The sequence below is a fragment of the Asterias rubens genome, chromosome 5 (genome assembly GCF_902459465.1).
Source record: "Asterias rubens chromosome 5, eAstRub1.3, whole genome shotgun sequence".
NCBI lineage: Eukaryota > Metazoa > Echinodermata > Asteroidea > Forcipulatida > Asteriidae > Asterias > Asterias rubens.
This window is the reverse complement of record NC_047066.1, coordinates 4,031,351-4,053,386: the sequence shown is the minus strand read 5'-3', so window position 1 is coordinate 4,053,386 and position 22,036 is coordinate 4,031,351. Positions and strand designations below refer to the sequence as shown.

Sequence of the window (22,036 nt, the reverse complement as noted above, 5' to 3'; positions counted from 1 at the left end):
TTCGGTGCTCTTATCCGCTCGGCCACGACACGGTTACCATGTTGTGCATCATTCACATGCTTTTCAGTAATAACATTTTGTTGTTGTAAGATAGTTTAACCTGTCTTGGTGAACTAATAGTTAGTACACTGATAAACTTTTCCTGACAAGGGCAACTTCAAATGTTGTTGATATCTTCAAATTTTTTATTAACTTCATCACTTCGTAATTATAAGTTCTTAAAATTAATTTACCGCATTTAACCAAAATATATATTTTATCTTTTTAACATAAAATAACAATATTTGCTGAACTCCGACCAACATTTTTAAACGACTTGATACACCTCTTGCATATTCATCCTGCTTGGATAGCGCCCTCACTGAGGTCCAAGACCTATAAGGTCCAAGAAGACATATCGTTGGACGACAGTTGTGTATGACCTGGGCCCAATTTCATAGAGCTGCTAAGCATAAAAATTTGCTTAGCATGAAATTTCTTCCTTGATAAAAACAGGATTACCAACCAAATTTCCATTTGTTGCATGTTGCTCTTTACTGGTATTCAGCTGTTGTTTGCCTGTCCTGAAAATCACGTGGACATTTGGTTGGCAATCCTGTTTTTATCAAGGAAGAAATCTCATGCTAAGCAAATTTTATTTTATGAAATTGAGCCCTGTACGATGTATGTTACTGTAAGGGTGCTACGCCAGTAGATAACTAGACATTCTCATTTTGATCACAAATCATTATAAGTGCTTTGAGATGCCTGTAGACAAAGCAATGTTATAAACATTAGTTATTATCATCTGAACTTTTATTAAAGGCAGTGGACACTATTGGTAATTACTCAAAATAATTATCATCATAAAACCATTCTTGATTACGAGTAATGGGGAGAGGTTGATGGTATAAAACATTGTGAGAACAGCTCCCTCTGAAGTGATGTAGTTTTCGAGAAAGAAGTAATTTTCCACGAATTTGATTGAGAGACCTCAAGTTTAGGATTTGAGGTCTCGAAATCAAGCATCTGAAAGCACGCAGCTTCGTATGACAAGGGTGTTTTTTTCTTTCATAATTATCTCGCAACTTCGATGACCAATTGAGCTCAAACTTTCTCAGGATTGTTATTTTATGCATATGTTGAGATACACCAAGTGAGAAGACTTGTCTTTGACAATTACCAATAGTGTCCAGTGTCTTTAAAAGAGGTCGAATTGTTAGTATTGAAAAAAACTTTGTTGAAAAGAAAGGTTTCTTAGGATTGGACCTGATCTGATTTAATATTTACCCCCCTACACTAAGTTCACTTTGTTAGAAAACAAAATTCCACAGAATTCCACAAAGATTCGTGGCATTTTGAAGAACGAATGTATTGCTGTATTGGAACACACCTCCACAGCAGATTGCAGTGCCATGTAGCACAGGACAATTTTTAGGAGAATAATTACTTCTGAATAGGAATTTCTTGAAATATTCTGTTCCTCACTGAAGATATATCACACTCTTGCAATGTATCTTGTGGAAATTTCTGATCATGAACAATTTTCAAATCATGTTTTTCAATCATCATATCCCCTCAAAGATTGTGGGGCTTTCAGCAGACTGCTTTTGGACTCCACGGCCATGTATCCATCAATGTCCTTTCAGTTTCTGTTTTCATAGTTTTGATTTCTGCTGTTTCAAACTCATGTCTCGCACTCTGTTTATAACCGTGAAGACCTCGTCGAAGTGTGGACTGAGCTCTTCCCTGACGCGCTTTATCCACGTCGCTATTTTGGGATGGTCGGCGGTGACGTCTCGACCCGAAGCGGAAACTTGTACCACCTGAGTCGATAAGGAGGAAAAGCATCCATGTCAAAGTTTACACGATTTGGTTTAGATTCCTTTGGCGATCTTTTTCAGAGTTTTTGTTTCCGTCAGTGGTTGCTGGGACATTTTTGAGCGGGCATCAAGTTACTCTCAACTTTGACTTAAAACCTGATGCAGCGATTCACATTGCAAACCAATCGCCAATAAATCGGTTGATGAGCTGGGCGGACACAAGAATACAAGTTTACGCACAGTTTGTCACACCTAGGCAGGAAGTCAGACAAGTGCCTGCCGGACACCGGCCGATAAATGGATCGAGAACTCGACCCAATATCTGTCAAGGCAGCATGCAAGACACTTTTAATTATGACTGAAACTGCCGGTCGATGCCTTGGCTGATCTTTTTAGTGTTTCTTGTTTCTGTCCCTTAGACTGTGCATTAAGGTGTGTACTTCATCGAAGTGAGGTCGGAGCTCAGATTTAACACGCTCTGTCCAGGTTCTCAGGGTTGGATGACCAGCGCTGACGTCTCTTCCTGAAGCAACTACCTGCTCTACCTATATGAGCAATCAGAACGATCAATGCAAAAAAGACCCTTCCCATGAAATATTGTTAAATTTTAAATTTTATTTTAGCCACATCCAACAGCGCAAGTGCCAATAACAGGATGGATAAAAACATTAAATTACATAAAATAGCCAAACATATGCTAATTACATTCAGCATGCGTACAGACACTATTGGTTGGCAAATGCCAAAGAGATGTGCACTAAGACGCATTTATGTATCTGCGTCACCCCACCATCATCCCCATACAAAATGGTGCGATTTGCCGTCATTTAGTGCGCATGCGTGCCATGCAAATTAAATGATGTCAATGATAAAGGAACATCTCAAAAGTCGGAACGATATTAACATTCTCATTGGATCGAATAAGTGTTCAAGCGTGTACGTATAAATCATTCCGTTGGACCGCTACAATAATCGATTGAAACATTCAAAATACATGCCGCCCAGCCTCCGCTTTAACTATGACTTAGCTACGAGCCAAAAACTGAGACCAAAACTGAGACAAAAATGCGAATTACCTCACACACTCCAAGCAGGTCTGCAATGCTGATCTGATGTCCGGAGATATACGGGGTGTCCTTCAGGAAAAAATTCTCCATGTTTGTGAGTGTGGTGTTCATTGCAGCGACGTGCTTACTTAGTTTTCCTTCATCTGGCGGGTTGCCAGTCGCTTTAGGTAAGATCACCTACAAAGATATTGAATGTTTTGATAGATGTTAATAGTAATAAGGGAATAAAAGGGTAGCGACTAGTTCTTTCACGGCCGTTTAAAACAGCGCAGGGTCGAAATGCCGTGTAAAAACATGACAACTCGACCCTGCAAGGTTTTAAACGGCCGTGAAAAAAGGCGTAATAAAGTAATGCTAGGGCAAATTGGATGCCGGCTAATTTTGTCGAGAGCATGGTCGGGAGGGCGGGTGTAGTGGGGCAGCATAGCACCTCACAACCCGATGGGATCAACAGGGGCAGCGTCTTTGGAAGCTGAAGGGTTTTAGGTTTTGTGATGGGTTCCCCAGGCTCTCTCTTGCCCATTTGTGCCTTGACATAGACATTGTCAGAGGAAAAAACATAAATTTATGCCGGTCGGAGTTTGATATTTTTTGTTGGATCCCGGTCTGCTAAAGCTGGGGCCGGTCACAGCCGACCGGCTCCAACCGTGGTAGTAAGCAATTTATACTCCAAATTCCTGTGAAAAAAAATCACAGGATATTACTCGGGTGGGATTCGAACCCACGCTCTTTGCAATTTTTGAGCCGTGTAGGCCTGAAGCCTTTTTTAAAGGAATCTGAAAGCACACAAATTTGTGCAGCAAGGGTACAATTTTCTCTTAAATTGTTCTCTTACAAGCTTTGGCTTGTCTGGTTATGCCCCCATTTTCAATTCTCCTAAATATTGTTCTTTGTTATTGTTATTTTGAATATCTGTTGGAATGGAAATAAATGTCTTGCAATGAAATGAACCTCGATGACCAATTGCGTCAAAATGTTCACATATATTTTTATTTTATGCATATAAATGTTTGGATACACCAAGTAAGAATACTGGTCGTTGACAATTACCAAAGTTGTCCAGTGCCTTTAAAGGGAAGGTACACGCTTGGTAATTACTCAAAACAAATATTAACTTAAAACTGACTTGGTAACAAGCATTGGAGAGCTGTTGGTAGTACAGAATATTGTGGGAAACGACTCCCTCTGAAGTAACGTAGTTTTTGAGCAAGAGGTAATTTCCCACTAAAATAATGAATGACTTCTAGCTAGAAGTCTTTTATTCCTATCTGAAAGCACACAAATTCGTCCAACAAGAGTGTTTTTTCTGTCATAATTTTCTTGCAACTTCGATGACCGATTGAGCCCAAATTTTCACAGGCTTGTTATTTTATGCTTATGATGGGATATACCAAGTGAGAACACTGGTCTTTGACAATTACCAAATGTGTCAAGTGCCTTTGAATTCATTTACACCAGCAAATGTGTGTACCTCCTGTATGAATACTGTTGCACAATGCATGCGGGTGTTCCAGTGCTGCCACGCCATGTACTCCTGCACCTTACCCCGTGCCTTGGGGTCTTTAGGGTACCAATGATCCGGGCAGTCAAACCGATCAGCAAGGTATTGAAGGATAGCTACACTGTGGAAGAAACAAGGAGGTAGACATTTCAAACTTTTCTCATAGAGGTGACACTTTCCAAAGAAAAAATTGCCTTGCCCTTTACCAAGGAAAAAACTGCCTTGCCCTTTACCAAGAAAAAAACTGCCTTGCCCTTTACCAAGGAAGAAACGCCTTGCCCTTTACCAACACAAAATCCCTGCCTTGCCCTTCACCAATGAAGAACCGCCTTGCCCTTTACCAAGGAAAAAACTGCCTTGCCCTTTACCAATGAAGAACCGCCTTGCCCTTTACCAAGGAAGAACCGCCATGCCCTTTACCAACACAAAGTCCCTGCCTTGCCCTTCACCAAGGAAAAAACTGCCTTGCCCTTTACCAATGAACATCCGCCTTGCCCTTTACCAACACAAAATCCCTGCCTTGCCCTTCGCCAAGGAAAAACTGCCTTGCCCTTTACAAACACAAAATCCCTGTCTCGCCCTTCACAAAGGAAAAACTGTCTTGCCCTCTACCAAAGAAAAACTGCTTTGCCATTTACCAAGGAAAAATTATCACCTCTTGCCCTTTATCAAGAAAATACTGGCTTGCCCTTCACCAAAGAAAACCTGCCTAGCCCTTCACCAAGGAAAACCTATCTTGCCCTTTACCAAGGAAAACTGCCTTGCTCTTTACCAAGGAAAAACTGCCTTGCCCTTTATCAAGAAAGAACTTCCTTGCCCTTTACCAAGGAAAAACTACCTTGTCTTTTACCAAGGAAAACTGCATTGCCCTTTACCGAAGAAGCACTGCCCTGCTCTTTACCAAGAAAGAACTGCCATGCCCATGCAATAGCGTCAAAGTATTTATGACAGAAATTTTGCCCTGATCTTTACAACAGAACAGTGCTCAGCAGATTTAACCTCAGTAACAAAAATGTATGTAACGGATGTAATATTTTATTAAATATAGACAATTATTTAACTTACCTCTCTGTCAGTGTAAAATCACCATCTTGAATAACAGGAACTTTCCGAAAAGGACTAATGAGACCATATTCCTCACTTTGATGCTCGTCTTCAAAAGAAGGAAAGAAATTAATCTAAAAAATTCAATTCAAGTATGGATATATATTTCAAGTAAGTCAAACATGTTGACTAAAAAGTTTAGTTTTAAATCAAGATCAATCCTATCAAATTCAATGGACAATCGACCCAACTCGTTTCATTCTGTGTCAAAAACTTTAATTTTTTAAAATAAGAAATTGCCTAACAACATCACAAGGCTAGACGACCATCTTTTTAAGGCAAGGAAGATGCAAATGTTAAAATATATTTTTGTTTACCAATTTACTGGGCTATTCATGAAAGTAGAATTAGACCTACCTCCATGGTGGAGACCAGACAACTCGTCCGTCGGACAACTCGTCCGTTCGGACAACTCGACGGTTCAGACAACTCGACGGTTCGGACAACTCGACGGATGATTTATTCAACCGTCAGACAACTCGACTTGGGGTCAAGACAAGTCGACGGATGGCCGTGACGGGGCTCAGCACGGGGCGGGAGGGGTAAAAAGCGGCATGGGTGGGGATGTACTGACTAGCGACTTGGCAATATGCAAGGGCGTTCCCCGCGGGGAGGGGGTATATTATGGTGGGTGGGTTTATATCCGGGCAAACGGATAATTGATTTTTTGATTTATTTTTTACCATAGCCCGCTGCATTTTCATTGCTTGTACCATAGAGCAATGATCGAGTTGTTATTGTTGTTAGTAATAAAGTAAATAAAAGTAAATCTTCTAATAATAGAGCTGTATAATGTTTTACTTATTTAATGTTTTAATTGTTTTTTTTTTAAATCTTTTATTTTGAATAAATTGAAGACAACTGCTAGCTGGCTACACATAGAGTCATACCATGGTCATCTCATAGTCTGTTTTTTACACAAAGTCTCGAGATAGTTACTAACAGATGTTTCTGCAAGTATGGCTTCACTGGAACACCACACTTCTTGTGATAAATAATAATTGGTAAATAATAATGATCAACATTAACCATCGACTTGTCTTGGCCATCCGTCGAGTTGTCTCAAAGTCGAGTTGTCTCAAAGTCGAGTTGTCTCAAAGTCGAGTTGTCCGAACCGTCGAGTTGTCCGAACCGTCGAGTTGTCTGAATCGTCGAGTTGTCCGAACGGACGAGTTGTCCGACGGACGAGTTGTCTGACATTCTCCATGGTAGCCCCATAAATTGGTCCAATCCACTCTGTATCCTTGGCCCTATCCACCCTATATCTTTGGCCCCAGCACCATTGATATAAAAAACAAAATTCTCCTATTTTTTGGGTTCCCTTAAAGACACTGGACACTATTTGGTAATTGTCACAGACTAGTCTTCACAGTTGGTATCTCAACATAAGCACAAAATAACAAACCTGTGAAAATTTGAGCTCAATCGGTTGTTGAAGTTGCGAGATATTAATGTCGCACCATGGTCAAACAAAGTAGTGTGCTTTCAGATGCTTGGTTTCAAGACCTCGAAATTCTAAATCTGAGGTCTTGAAATCAAATTCGTGGAAAATTCTTCTTTCTCAAAAACTACGTCACTTCAGAGGGAGCTGTTTCTCACAATGTTTTATACTATCAACCTCTCCCCATTACTCGTAATCAAGAAAGGTTTTTATGATAATAATTATTTCGAGTAATTACCAATCAATAGTGTCCACTGCCTTTAACCGTTTATCAATAATGGTGCAACCAATTACTACAATTGAAGGAACCCAATAAATTATGAGATGGTGTGGGCGCTTCAAAGCTTGAAGTTGGCAAAATCGATGGGAACTTACCAGATCCCGGAGCGAATTCCCAGGTTCATATTTTGAACCTGTCGCATCGCTTTGCAAACGCATTATTTTGTTGTTGGGCTAAACCATTCTGTAAAAGGGGTGTTACAATGTTGCAGTGCTGCAGTGCGTGCGCGCCATTATGAGTGAACGGCGTGCAATGCAAACGGACAGCGCGCACACGCACTGCAAAATTGTAACACCCCTTTTACAGAATGGTTTAGCCCAACACCAAAATATTGCGTTTGCAAAGCTATGCGACAGGTTCAAAATATGAACCTGGGAATTCGCTCCGGGATCTGGTAAGTTTTTGTCCATTTTTCTTCGAAATATTTCCTAAATGGTGTTTTGAGTATTATGGCAGGCTGCATTAGACATTGCGGATTAAGTTTGTACCCTCAGAATTTGTGTCATGATTTTTGAAAGTCGTAAAAATCGGGCAAATCTGGTGACTAGCTGTCGAAATTGTACGTGTTGGACCAGATTAACCGTTTTCGCTCGAACCTAGCTCAATAATGGTACAACCAATTACTACAATTGAAGGAACCCAATAAATTATGAGATGGTGTGCGCGCGCTTCAAAGCGCGCAAGTTGGCAAAATCGATGGGAACTTACAAGATCCCGGAGCGAATTCCCAGGTTCATATTTTGAACCTGTCGCATCGCTTTGCAAACGCCTTATTTTGTTGTTGGGCTAAACCATTCTGTAAAAGGGGTGTTACAATGTTGCAGTGCTGCAGTGCGTGCGCGCCATTATGAGTGAACGGCGTGCAATGCAAACGGACAGCGCGCACACGCACTGCAAAATTGTAACACCCCTTTTACAGAATGGTTTAGCCCAACAACAAAATATTGCGTTTGCAAAGCTATGCGACAGGTTCAAAATATGAACCTGGGAATTCGCTACGGGATCTGGTAAGTTTTTGTCCATTTTTCTTCGAAATATTTCCTAAATGGTGTTTTGAGTATTATGGCAGGCTGCATTAGACATTGCGGATTAAGTTTGTACCCTCAGAATTTGTGTCATGATTTTTGAAAGTGGTAAAAATCGGGCAAATCTGGTGAGTAGCTGTCGAAATTGTACGTGTTGGACCAGATTAACCGTTTTTGCTTGAACCTAGCTAGATACCCTCCGGCCTGGCGGCTGTCGGGAGGAGGGTTACGTTATCGCAACTACTAATAATAATACTTTTTTTTAGTACTAATATTTTTAATAATAACTAAATACTTGGTTTTTTTTATATACACAACTTTGTTTACAAATTCATGATTATAAATGACTTGGCTTGGTTGGTTGAGCATAAATTAATGTGAAAAATCTTATACAAAAAAGGAGTCAATAAAAATGAATTGTGCAGAACAATGCAGATAATCACAATCAGATATAGCGATACCCCCACCCCCCGCCCCCTCTCCACAAAAGATGTGTGATTCTGAATTAGTTACACAACTTATGGATGTGCAGGCGCAGGCTAGGCCACCGTGCACCCGTTCCTAGAAAAAAAATTAACTCACATTTTCGAAGAGCCACTGGCTTTGGCGTGAAAGGAATTTTGTTGGCTTTGCAGAAGAGTACCACAGCTCTCGCTGGTTGCGACATGAGGTCGTAGTAAACCTTTAAACTCATGGTTAAGAAAAGTATTGGAAATCTATCAAACAACACTCAGTAAAAAAGTAAATACACTAGCCGGCAGAAGGTAGGTGAGATACTGTGAACACAAAGTTCAATTATGATATGAAGAGTGATAGCGTAGTCTTGGCGCAAGACGTTCTTGGGGAATTAGCAAAACCCTAAACCATAGGGCCTCCTACATGTGAACGTGCGGCGCGGAACGGGGAATAACAATTATTAATGAACAACGGCGTCTTGTATCAAGACTAGATAGCTGCAGGGACGTGGACGTCACCACTTCAATTACGTCACAAAATGCAAGATGGCAGCCTCCATTAGCCGAACGAAAGTTCGCACAGTGAGCGAGTGTTCGGAAGGAACCGATTCCAGTGAAAGGTTCGTGTTTTAATTGAAATATGTCACTGAAAATGTTACTTTACTGGAGTGGAGCCTATTTAATTGACTCAATCCTTCTTGCTTACCTTTCATTTATCGATAAAGAAGTGGTGACGTTTGGCTGATTGAATTGAGACTGAGAGGGGGGGGGGGGGCGGTGGGGCGGGGATACCCCCCTATATAGGAGTTTCCGTATGTCGCCACCACTTTTTCATTCGAAATAAAGTAATATAGTATCTAATTTACCTGATTGATATATCCCTTTTTGTAAAAATGAGTGAAAAAGTGGTGGCGCCATACGGAAAGTTATCCTCCGAGCCATTTACTACAGCTCAACTCAACATAACTTAATTAAACTCATAACAAGCCTATATAAATAGAAAAATGTATGATATTAAATTTAATAAAACTAAAAGTCTAACCCTTGAATAAGACTTAAAGGCAGTAGACACTATTGGTAATTGTCAAAGACTAGCCTCCACAGTTGGTGTATCTCTCAACAGATGCATAATTAAAATAACAAACATATGAAAATTTGAGCTCAATCGGTCATCGAACTTGCAAGATAATAGTGAAAGAAAAAAACACCCTTGTCACACGAAGTTGTGTGCGTTTAGATGGTTGATTTCGAGACCTCAAGTTCTTAACTTGAGGTCTCGAAATCAAATTCGCGGTAAATTACTTCTTTCTCGAAAACTATGGCACTTCAGAGGGAGCCGTTTCTCACAATGGTTTATACCATCAACCTCTCCCCATTACTCGTCACCAAGAAAGGTTTTATGCTCATAATTATTTTGAGTAATTACCAATAGTGTCCACTGCCTTTAAGTCTAAGTCTGACTGAAGTCTGTATAAAGACAAGATTTTGTTTGACACTTTTGATGTAATCACTGAATCATTCATGATTTGAACTTGCAATTGCATGAGATGTGTGCAACAATTATTTATTTATGCTTTGTTGTGTTACTATTTCTCTCTTCCGCAGTGAATTGCTCCAGGAACTGAGACTGCTAACAGAAATCTACATCAATGAACTGAATATTATTTGTGATGACAGGTAAAGTTTGTTTGCTCCTCTCGACGCAGTTTTTTTATATATTTTTTTATACATCTGTGGTCTTATGTGTACTACTACTGTACTGGCCGCAGATTTGTTTTTGAAGGAGTACAGCGCCCCAGTTACTCCTTTATTTAAACATAGATCTGGTTTAAAAATTTGTTGGCCGACTTGATGGCTCACTTTCACTGTCTACTTCAAAGTTTTATATTCTCTGGAGTCTGTAATAATCTGTTAAACATTTTCCATTTTTCTAAAAGTTATTGTTTGAACTGCTGGGCAAAACAGTGTTTCCCTGAAAGGTTTTCCTTACTCCCAGCTAGGATAAACAAGAAAATAATTTTAAATGAAATAATTTTGACTTATGACATCACATTTTATCAAAGCATGACATTCACAAAATGTAATTGTGAAGTGTCTTGTTTTGTTTCAAAAATGAAATTCTTGTTTAAGTATTTGGCAAGATAAACACAATTTAACCAGGTACATTTCATTTGTGGTTGTAAACCACACAGAACTTGGGGAAATTACTGAGTGCTAAATGCACATCGTTTTAAGTGTAAAATCAAAATTAATATACTTTGTATCCCCTATGCAAATTTAACATCTTTTAAATCGTTCCAGTATCCGCTGCTAACATATAGGATTCTAACTGCCGCTAGCTACAGGGCAATCTCGGTGGTCTTGTTGGTAAGCCACTGTATTAGAACTGCAAAGGAAGTGGGTTCAAATCCAATCGGAGTAATATGCCTGTGATTTTTTTCACACATCTCTGGAAATTGCTGACATCAGGTGTAAGAGTAAAAACCAAAATTAATACAAATTTTGTTCATGTAATTGTGTTATAACTTTTGTGTTTTCTTTTTTCACAGTGGAATTGCGAGTGAAGTCTGTGTAGTCTTGCATCCAGCCACTGCTGATAATGTAGAGGAGCAGTATGTGTGTCTTACGTTAGATATGAAGTTACCTGAGCAGGTTAGGTTACATTTTATAAACGAAACCAAGGATCAGGGATTTAGAGGCAAGGTTTTGGTTTGTGGTAACACGATGTGTGTATCTCCTTGCGAGGCATATTATGTCCTTTTGGGAACTTGTTTTAACTTATGTTCTACTTCTGCAGAGTAAGTTTTTGGAATTCAGGAGACTTCTCAGTTTCTGAAAAGAACTTTTTTTGCTTTTTAACTACTTCGTGGGCGGAAGGTAAAAAATGGACCTGGGGACTTTTTGCTTTTGTGGATCTTGCGTCAAGTGTAAAAATTTAGTCCAGTAATAACTCATAATGAGAAGCTCAAATTTTTTAGTAGTTTCCGGAAATTTGTTGTGTTGTTGGACTCCTGAAATGAAAGCCAGGGTGATGCTTTTTGAATTTTTTTCCCACTCTAAGCTGTACTCCCAAGCAGTTTTAGTAGAAGAACAAAATTATGTCAGTGTATAAACAGTTATAGGTACTTCTTTGAAAGGTGAAGTCACAGGCAAGATTTGTTATTGGGAGAGTATGGCCATTTGACACTATCTATTTTACTTTTGACAGTACCCAGACGCTCTGCCGGAAATCACCATCAGGAATTCCAGAGGGATTTCGGACGAACACCTCATGAGGTAAGTTGAAAACAGAGACAGAATAAGCCTTTATCTATCGTCATTAGTTGGGTCAAGGGCTTTGATACTCACATCATGAACATGACGGGGAAGTGTCGTGGCCGAGCGGTTAAGAGCACTGAATTCAAACTCTGGTGTTTCTGATCAGCAGAGTGTGGGTTTGAATCCACAGCCGTGACACTTGTGTTCTTAAGCAAGACACTTAACCTTTGCTTCATCCTTCGGATGGGAAGTAAAGCCGTTGGTCCCATGTGTTGTGTAACGCATGTAAAAGAACCCAGTGCACTTATGGTAAAGAGAAGGAGTTTGCCCCTGCGTTCCTGGCTGGATTGGCAGCATATTGCGCCAAAGCGCCTTGTAAAACCATTACATGGTGCTAAGTATTGGGTCTCATAATATTTCAAACTTGGTCCCACTCACCTTGCAGTAAAAATACCTGGCGCTTTGTATCCTTTGGCAAAAAGTGCGTTTTAAATACGGCTTTTATTATCATTATTATTTAGGCAGCTGTCCAGAATTGGTGGGGCCTAGTGGATACCTTTCAGTTTGATTGATGTTTTTCAAAAAGGTGCTCAGACTAAGACACACATAATCAGTGAAGTTTTTTGTTTAACTTATTTGTAGTGTTAATACTGTTAAGACTGTGTTCTTGGGCGTTTCTTTTTCAGTCTTGATGCCAAGCTGAAGCAGTTAGCTGAGGAGAGACAGGGTGGAGCTATGCTGTATGAACTAATTGAGGTATAATCAATGTTTAAAAACAAAGAATCTCTTGAGTGGACTTGGTTCAAGTCAGATTTCGTGTTGGCTTGATGAGCTTTTTTAACGTGTGCTTTCTAGTGTCAAGTAATTGCCAATTCAGGGAGATGAATCTCAAACATAGCCTGAACATCTGACGTCACACTTGGAGGCTCATGAATAACGCTAAAGACTGGCCTCCAGCAGGGGTGTACATCCCCCTTCGACCTACATTTACCTCACATAGAGATACACAGTCAAATTCTATGGCGGACGTAATAGGAGTGTTCTATTTGGGCATCTATGGAAAGCTAGCTCATGTCACTGCACATTTATCCAATGATATCATTGTATCCGATGGAATCACTTGATCTGAGTAGGAGGTACCTGTCTTTATCCTTGCTGATAATGACAGGGGCCCAGACTATCACAAACATAGCAGAGTTGATTGGCTATTTCCTGGTAAGTGAGGTCGGACAACAAAGTGCTGAAATAGAGCTGCAAATGATGGATAGTCTTTTTGCATGATGCAGAGGATTGATCGGACGATCAAAGTCTCTTCAAAAGTTTTACTTGAGTCAAGCGCCAAGCAGTTCTGTTCAAAAAATGAAACAATGTTTCACACCATTCTTTGTGATTTCTTATTTGTTTGTTTGTCAGGTTGCCAAGGAGAGCCTTACCAATAACAACACACCGAGCTGTCAGTGTGTGATCTGCCTACACGGTTTCACAGAGGGTGACGTCTTCACCAAGACGCCCTGCTACCATTACTTCCATAGTCTCTGTCTGGCTCGTTATCTCAAACACGCTCAGGAAAGCGAAGAAAAGGTGAGGTGAAAACTAACGATGTTTACAATGAAAACTGATTGTTGTACAAAATCTCAAGATGCAGATGTTGGTAGCTCTTTATTCTTGGTGTGTCTAGTTATGAAAGAAATTTCCAGCTCGTGGCAAGTTGATCCTTCCTGCCTGGTTTATACTTCCTGCGAATGTGAAGCGAATTTTTACGTCACAGGCTACTTTTGCAGCGAATGTTTTGCAGGAGTGGGAGTTGAGCACAAGTCAAGTGTTGGGAACTATTCGTTGCGAATTTGTGATGTCAAAATTTGTATGAACCTGGGTCTACTTGACCTGACCGTTCTGGAGCAAAAGTTAACTGAACTGGCAAAACGAAATTTTAACAAGTAGTGTAACACAGCTTTGTGTATTTCCCACAGACTGTGTGTGCCGTCTGTCGAGAACCAGTGACCTACGACCTTTCCCAGCTGGAAAATGCTCCAGCCCCTAGTGCCAATCATGAAGCGTACACCCCCGATGCCGAGTTACGCAAGATGCAGAGAAGGTTTGCTGCCCTCTATAGACGACAGAAGGAAAAGGGCGGAATCATTGACCTTGAAGCTGAGAGTAATAAGTTCCTCATAGATATATCCCAGGTAACTTTTCCACTTGAAAAATATTACTTTTCAGACACACGGTTTCTGAGAAAATAGAATTAGCTGTTGCAAACTGCGTACCAACCAAATATACCTACAGTTTAATAAAATGTTATGTTAAGGGTACTAGTTTATTGCTCAAGTTTTTACCCTTGCAGAGTCTTTCTCAAACGGCAATATGACAACACATACTTACAAGTATAAAAGAGAAACATGGCCCAATTCATAAAGCTGTTGGGCAGAAAATACTGCTTGACAAATTTCTTTGCTGAGCAAAAACTGAGTGGAGCACTAGTCACATCATTGTAAAGTTAATGTAATTTTGGCTGGTATGACCTGTTTCTGTAAAGCAATACTTTTCTGTGCTTAGCAAGTATTTGTACTTTCAGCCTTTATGAAATTGGGCCCAGGACAGAGGCAATCAGGAAGAAAGATGTGTAAACAGAGAGGCAATAATCAATCAGAAAAAACCTGAAGGATGAACAAAACAAAGGAGACAAAATCTGGTGGGTGGAGGTGCTTGGAGAGAAGGGGCTAGTTTAACCACAAGAGGGTGGAACCACAAAAGACAAAACCAGAGGCCTGAAGAGGGAGAATAAGGAATGAATTAGTGACTGAGACTGACTTTAACGGGGGGACGTCTGCGGAAAAAGAAAAGGCACAAATGGTTTTGGATAATAAGGTGAAATAAATACAAAATTATTATTAACTCTTCAATTTCTCGACTCCTTCGTTCCTGGAGAAAAAACTTTTTGCCTGTGAGAATCTCACATTTGAACCCCTCAAGCTACCCGCTGATTAGAGTAAATGTTCAAGTTGAGATGAATAATGTCTTCATTTACTTTGCATTGTTCGTTTCAGACCCCTACACTGCCGCTAAATACTGGCATCACAGCAGTGACAACACAGCCGCAAAACCTTCATGAAAGAAATACCAAGACGCAAGATGTTGCCCCACGTCAGACGGAGCAGGGGCAGGAAGAGGCAAAACCTCCTGTTTCTAGAAATGACGCAGGACATAACAAGAGGAGTTACCCCGATAGACCAAGATCGTCTAATAGGAGCAACCACAGACCGGGTGGGCGGGGCTCCGCCCAAGGGAGATGGTCAAGGGGGAGGGGTCACACACGCCCACATTCTTCGGGTAATAAGGAAAACTTTTCTAAACCAACAGATGCTGGTAGAAGGGATAACAGGCCTGGTCAAAGGTCAATGGATAAGGGGTCAACAGAGCATGAGAACACTACTGACCAATCACAGATTAGTACTGGTGAAAATATGGCTGACCAATCAGATAGGAGGTTTGACAATGATAGCATATGTCCAGCTGGTATTACGGTCAAAGATCATGAGAAACATGAGAGAGAGGAGCAATCAAAAGGGAGAAATGACCCTCACGGGACAGAAAATGAAAGGAGAAATGATGCATCGGCTGATAAATTGGACAATCCAGTGTGTGGTTCAGGTGAAACCAGAAACGAGGGTCCAAAGTCTGGGACACGACCAATTGAGAAGAGGAGAAATAATTACAAAGACAAAATTAATCCAGATGCAAAAGCGACGGTAGATCCGCGTTCAACAGAGCCCACGGGGCGAAAGGAAAAACCAACTTTGATTGACGAGCGTAGGAAGAAAGCAGATGGGCCAGATTCAAAACTGTCTGGAGATAGAACTGCAGATGTGAGTGTGCAATCAGCTAGTATTAAGACCGACCTGCGAACGAAGGGAGATACTTCTGAGCCAAGGAATAACGCAGGGCGGAGGCGAAAAGCGAAAGCTTCAGAGGAGAATCTTGGCGGAGATTGCAAGAGGGAACAATCTAATGATGTTAGAAGTAAGAGCAGGGATGATAGAACTGATATTAGGAAGGAGCGTTATCATACGAGAGAAGAACGGAGACCAGAACATTTCAACCAATCCAAAGATGGGTCTCATCAAAGCCAAAGCGCAGGCAGGGGAAACCAACGGAGACCGTCTCATCTCAACCAATCAAATGACAGGTTTCAAAACAGTGACCGTAGAGGTAACCAATCAAAAGATTCATCTCGAGGTAAGGGCAGAGGTCATCCGCAGAGATCTGAACAGCTTAGCCAATCAAATAACGTGTCTCAAAGCCAAAATAAGGGTAGAGGTAAACTGAGGTCTGAATACCAATCGCCAATTAACCAATCACAAGGCACGTCTCAAAGCGGTAAAGGTTGCAGCAGCCAATCAAATGAATCGTCTCACAGTAAAGGCAGTGGAGGAAGAGCAAAAGACAAGACACTTACTGATCCGAAGTATGAGACTGTTGGCAGTGACAGCAAGAGCAAGCCCGAGCTCTTTAAAGCCAAACCTAATGATAGTGCCACTTCCGTCTCGACTAAAACAGCCGGCTTTGAGACAGTTTCAGATCCAAAGAAAGACTTGGGTCAGAGGTCAGTTGCACCGCCGCCTGGATTTGAGAATGTTAAGTTATGATGCTTGATGTGACCCTTTAAAAAAGTCTCTTAAAAACAATTTTTGATAGTTTTCAAGTGAAAAGCCAAAGAAATTCCTTAAAGGCACTGGACACTATCAGTAGACACTCAAAATAATTATTAACACAAAAACGTACTTGGTTATGAGCAATGGATAGCTGTTGACAGTATAAAATGTTGTGAGAAACGGCTCCCTCTGAAGTAAGGTAGTGTTTGAGAAAGAGGTACATTCTCATGCAAATATTTGAATTTGATAAAAGACTTCAGGCCTGAAGCCTTTTTAGGGCATCTGAAAGCACACAAATTTGTGCAACAAAGGTGTTTTTTCTTTCTTTGTTCTCTTGCAACTTTGATGACCATTTGAGTCAAAATTTTCACAGACTTGTTCTTTTAAGCATACATGTATTCTGTTTGGATACACTCAGTGAATACTGGTCTTCGACAACTACCAAATGTGTCCAGTGCCTTTATAACGATTCTTTTTGTATAACAATTTTTTGTGTATAACTTTCAAGTGGAAAGCCAAAGAGATTTCTTTACAAAGTTATCAATAACATTTTGAAAATATTTTGAAAATATTCTTTAATATTATGTGCATCTTTATAAGCAATTTTTCTCATGCCTAAATATCCACACTCTGTATTTCACTGCTGGACCTTTGCATAGGCCCCCATTGTTAAGATCAAACAATGGATTCTTGCAACTTTTGTACTGGCCAAGCCATCTCTCATCCATTTTTGACTTTAGTGAGGCTGTTTTTTTGAGCTGTGTTACATGAACTTGTTCACCCTCATGTTGTATTATAGACCTTTCTATTGCAACTTCACATCCCAAGTTTTTGCCAACCGAGTATGGAAAACTATGGAAAGTTATAAATGCAAAACAAAAACAGATAACCACAATTTGTAACAATATCTCACAACTATTCAAAAATTAGTGTTAAATTTGTTGAAAACAAAGCAACCAATCTTGGGAGGTATTTTATTTGATTGAAAGTTTGCTGGTTAAAACATCTGTTAAACAGAATTGAACTAACATTCGGCGGTCCATGCCTACCAGCACAGTTTGTTACCAAGAGTGTGTGAATTAGGACATTTATTTTGTGCAATTTAAATGTTTGTTAAAGGCAGTAGACACTATTGGTAAATACTCAAAATAATTATTAGCATTGAACCTTCTTCGGTAATGAGTAATGGGGAGAGGTTGATAGTAAAAAACATTGTGAGAAACGGCTCCCTCTGAAGTGAGGTAGTTTTCGAGAAAGAAGTAAGTTTCCACGAATTTGATTTCGAGACCTCAAGTTTAGAATTTGAGGTCTCGAAATCAAGCATCTGAAAGCACACAACTTCATGTAACCAGGGTGTTTTTTCTTTCATTGTTATCTCGCAACTTCGACGACCGATTTGAGCTCAAATATTCACCGGTTTATTATTTTATGTATATGATGAGATACACCAAGTGAGAAGACTGGTCTTTGACAATTACCAATAGTGTCCAGTGTCTTTAAAGGGCATAGTAAAATTTGAAAACAATAATGACACCAAGCAGTTGTTCACTACCAATACACGCATCATGGTAAAACCCTCATTTGAATAAAGGAGAATTAGAGAATTATAACTTTTAAATATTTATGAATGAGCTAATAAAAATAACTCTAATTGTTATAGCCGAAATTTATTGCATAGGTAATAAAATAATGAAATAATAATTGGTTATTAAAAAAGTTGTGCTTTATTTGAAATTTGTTTAGCATGGTTATAAAAAATGTGCTTAATTTGGAATTTGTTTAACATGATCTGAAAGACGCTGTAATGTATTTCCTTTTTAAATTAAGGTTGTCACAAACAAATAATCCCTGCTTTTTTTGCTATAATAGATGGGAATACCACCAAATGTGTTTGTAATGCAAAAAAGCTCCCAAACATTTTAGTTTTTTTGTTCTCGATATATCTAAGAGGTATACTTCGAAAATGACTTGAACAAAATAACTGTTATTTCTAATAATAATCATAAAGACGGAATAAATAAGGAGACTCTGGGTGCAACACTCTATGGTGCAACACACTAATTGGGCAAAAATTCATGCGGCAAACTGATTTTAGAATCTGTGGAATAAGAACGTTTTTGGGTCGAGCATGCAATTATCAGATTTTGTAATTACAACAATTGTGTTACAACCAGGGCGGGGGGGGGGGGCTCTGTGCTTCAACTTTTTAGGAGATTTGATAGATTTAAGAATTGGCAAAGTTGATTATGGGAGTTTATTGCTTTAGTGTGGTGCTTGCATGTACCCCTCTGCAACTGCAAACACAGAACATAGACTGGGCCCTGTCTTTATCCGCAAGGATCCTCGAAGAATGACGTCAGACGTTCAGGCAATAATAGAACACAGATTGCATATAGCGCCCCCTGTTGACGAATGAATTGCTTTAAGGAACTAGGTCACTGTTGTTGACCCCCTTCACCTTTTCTCCCACGGTCACACCCCGGGGCGACCCCCACGGGCACAGTCTGCCAGTGTTTGGGAGTCAATTGTGTAAAAGGTATGGCGTGTTGTTCAGTGATCTGGTTCATGAATTCTACCCCCATGGTTAGTGCGAGAGTAGCCTAAGGCTACAAGGGACACGTTGCCTTTGATCGAGCGAGTTGCGTGGTCGTTGAAAAGCGTTTGAAACCGTTTGTTAAAAATGCATAAGGCTATAGAAAGACGTTTCAAGGTAGAATAATCATCCACACAAATATGACTCGGTAAACAGCATTTTCCAAAGTCTCACACTTTGTGTATCACAACTTATAATATAAAATAGCAAACCTGTGAAAATATCGAGAATTGAAAATTGTTTTAATTTTTTCTTAAAAACTAAAGCATTTCATGGAATAATATTTCAAGAGAAGCCTTTCACCATTACCTTCTGTAGTGACCCTTTAAGTTATTTGCAAATCTATGAACTTTAATTTTGTTCTTCTGTTCCGAAAGTGTATAATGTCTTTAATGGCTTTAAAACACTTCAGACCTCAAGCCCCGCGCAGGCGTCTGAAAGCACACAAAACACGAGTGCAACAAGTGTGTTCTTATTCTTTCATTATTCTCTTGCAACTTCGATGACCATTTGAGCTCGAAATTTCAACAGGTTTGAAAGATACAGCAAAATTCACTTGAGAAAGTTTTAGTTGGATTCGGTTTTTAGGCCTGACTTGTTGAGAAAGTAGAAAAAAACTGTCACATCATTCACAAAAACGTCGAATCGTAACGAAAGGAAACAGATCGAATCATCCTCGTTATGTCATGTCATGACATGACAGTGGTATACCGCAACATTCATATTCTGAAGTACTGGTTTAGCACCAAAGGAGCTATAAAACGGAAAAACCCAGTTACTTCCTCCATTATTTTTTACATCTTGTGACAGGATGAAATACCCCACATATGATAATGTTGTGTATTATTATTTGGCGATTGAAAACACACAAAATTGAGAGGTAAAAAAAGAGATCTGTTAAAACGTGGAGAAAATTAAAACCATTTGGTTAGAACATAGTTAGAAGTAGCCTACATGCAACATGCAGTATAAATCAAAATTGTGAGAATCATTTCTCTTTGAAGTAATGTGGTCATGGAAAAATAGTTAAATTTATTGGTATCCCCATAATTTGAATCTGGGAAGTGTTTCTGATTTCTGACAGTGTACGTCTTTATGTGTATTCCAAATTACGGATTATTTATTCCAATAACGGATGATTTATTCCAGTGCATGGACAACCGCTCCGGATTCTTTGACGATGTCTACAAAATGCGACCCACCTTTTATTAACGGTTTAGTTTATTGTACATTATAGGCCTAATATTTATATAGGATTAAAGCAACCGACCAAGGTATCAAATAATATATGGTGTCCCTTTATGAGAAATCAGCAACCGCTGAAGTATCGTAGTTTTTTTAGAAAGAGGAAATTCTCACTCAAAGAATCGAATCCTATCGCATTTTTTTGGATACAATTTGTGCAACGAGGATGTTTTTTTCTTCCATCTCGCAACTTCGACTATACCAATTGAGTTCAAATTTCCACAGGTTTCGTGTGAATACTGGTCTTTGACAATTACACCAAACGTGGTCCATGAAGACCGCAATGGTGTTGTTACACGTATAGGATTGCAACCAACACCACTGCGATAAGGCGTACGGGTGTCTGCAGATGAGCTATAGCCATTTTGTTTTCTTCCTCCGTGCTATAAAAACTTAGAGAACGGACCACATGAGCTAACCACTAATTTTGACTTCCTTTGTTGTTTTGTTGTTTGTGCCATGAGAAGGAAAACAGAAGTGAACATGATCACTGAGCAAAACAAATCTGGCTTCCTGTGCTCGGCAGTTTCCTTGTGTTTTCCAGTAACACACTAGGGCGTTTGCACTATACAGTTAATTAAAACTTATAAAGGGTCTGTAATAGGCCCATACATGATGTTGTAACATAAAAAAGTGCTGTATCATTTATGTTGGTATTGTTGGAAGATAATCGACGAAGTGACAAAGTTTTTTAGTGACAATGCAAAAAAACAAAACTCAAAAAACAACAACTGGGATAGTTATCAAGAGATTGCAAAAATAGCGGCATGCATGGTAATCCTCATTAGGGAGGGAAAATGTTTGCTTAGTGCTGAAAAGCACGAACCTTTCTACAGGGTGTCATGGCCGAGCGGTTAAGAGCACCGAACTCAAGCTCTGGTGCTTCTGTTTAGCACTCTAGAGTGTGGACTTGAAATCCGGTCGTGATCTTGTGTCCCTGAGTAAGACACTTAACTATAATTGCTTCTCCCCACTCAGGGGTAAATGGGTACCTGTGAGGGCAGAGATGGTTCTTGTGACTGGTTTGCTGTTTGCACATTGATGTAGGCTATACTCCCCAGGGAGCTGAGGAGATGGTTTAAGGAATGAATTAAGGCCATGGTGATCAGGAGTAATAATGTTGGAAGCCCTTTGAGAAGCCCTTCGGGTTTGGAAAGCGCAATATAAAAACTGGAATATCATTGTTCAGAAGTGGCCTACCCCCTCGAAACCATCTCAATAATTCATGAGATTCACAGAACAGGAGTGCCTTTTGGCGGTCGTAAACCAATAACTGCATGTTTCGGCCATTGGCCAGTGATACACCAATGGTCAATTCAATCGATCGGAAACAGTTTTTCAGTTAGGACTACCAAAACGCACCCCATGAAGGAACAGTTGGAAGAAGAACGAGGCCCCCATTCCACATCAAGTGGAGGTGTAATAAATTAAAAAACAATTTTTGAAGGTTCAATATTCCGTATTTTGACTCCATGGCGTCATCATTCCTGCGTTGTCCTCTATTGACTTCCTGACGTTGTTTCCTTGTATACCAAAACAAAAAATGAACTCAGTTCGTACCACTGGATGCATCGCGTAAATCAAGCCAATACAAAGTAAAAGAAAAATACTGC

General features: G+C 39.8%; 2 protein-coding genes across 3 annotated transcripts; one reads left to right on the top strand and one right to left on the bottom strand.

Annotated features, from left to right (window-relative positions):
• Nucleotides 1-1,145: 1,145 nt before the first annotated feature.
• LOC117289896 (glutathione S-transferase theta-1-like) lies at nucleotides 1,146-9,008 on the bottom strand. Of its 2 annotated transcripts, none has more exons than XM_033771090.1 (5): nucleotides 8,803-9,008; nucleotides 5,436-5,523; nucleotides 4,341-4,491; nucleotides 2,879-3,046; nucleotides 1,146-1,805 (listed from the first exon to the last, which is right to left on the bottom strand). In XM_033771090.1, the coding sequence occupies exons 1-5, from the start codon at nucleotides 8,912-8,914 to the stop codon at nucleotides 1,638-1,640; spliced, it is 687 nt and encodes a 228-aa protein (XP_033626981.1). In that variant the 5' UTR covers nucleotides 8,915-9,008; the 3' UTR covers nucleotides 1,146-1,637. The 2 variants fall into 2 exon arrangements, with proteins under 2 accessions (XP_033626981.1, XP_033626982.1); XM_033771091.1 differs by having other exon boundaries at nucleotides 1,713-2,347.
• A 185-nt stretch (nucleotides 9,009-9,193) lies between these two features.
• On the top strand, nucleotides 9,194-16,720 carry LOC117290544 (zinc finger CCCH domain-containing protein 13-like). Its single transcript, XM_033771978.1, has 8 exons — nucleotides 9,194-9,295; nucleotides 10,281-10,352; nucleotides 11,225-11,327; nucleotides 11,884-11,951; nucleotides 12,620-12,689; nucleotides 13,347-13,514; nucleotides 13,904-14,119; nucleotides 14,981-16,720. Exons 1-8 carry the CDS (start codon nucleotides 9,222-9,224, stop codon nucleotides 16,577-16,579), a joined length of 2,370 nt encoding a protein of 789 aa, XP_033627869.1. The 5' UTR covers nucleotides 9,194-9,221; the 3' UTR covers nucleotides 16,580-16,720.
• Nucleotides 16,721-22,036: the final 5,316 nt, after the last annotated feature.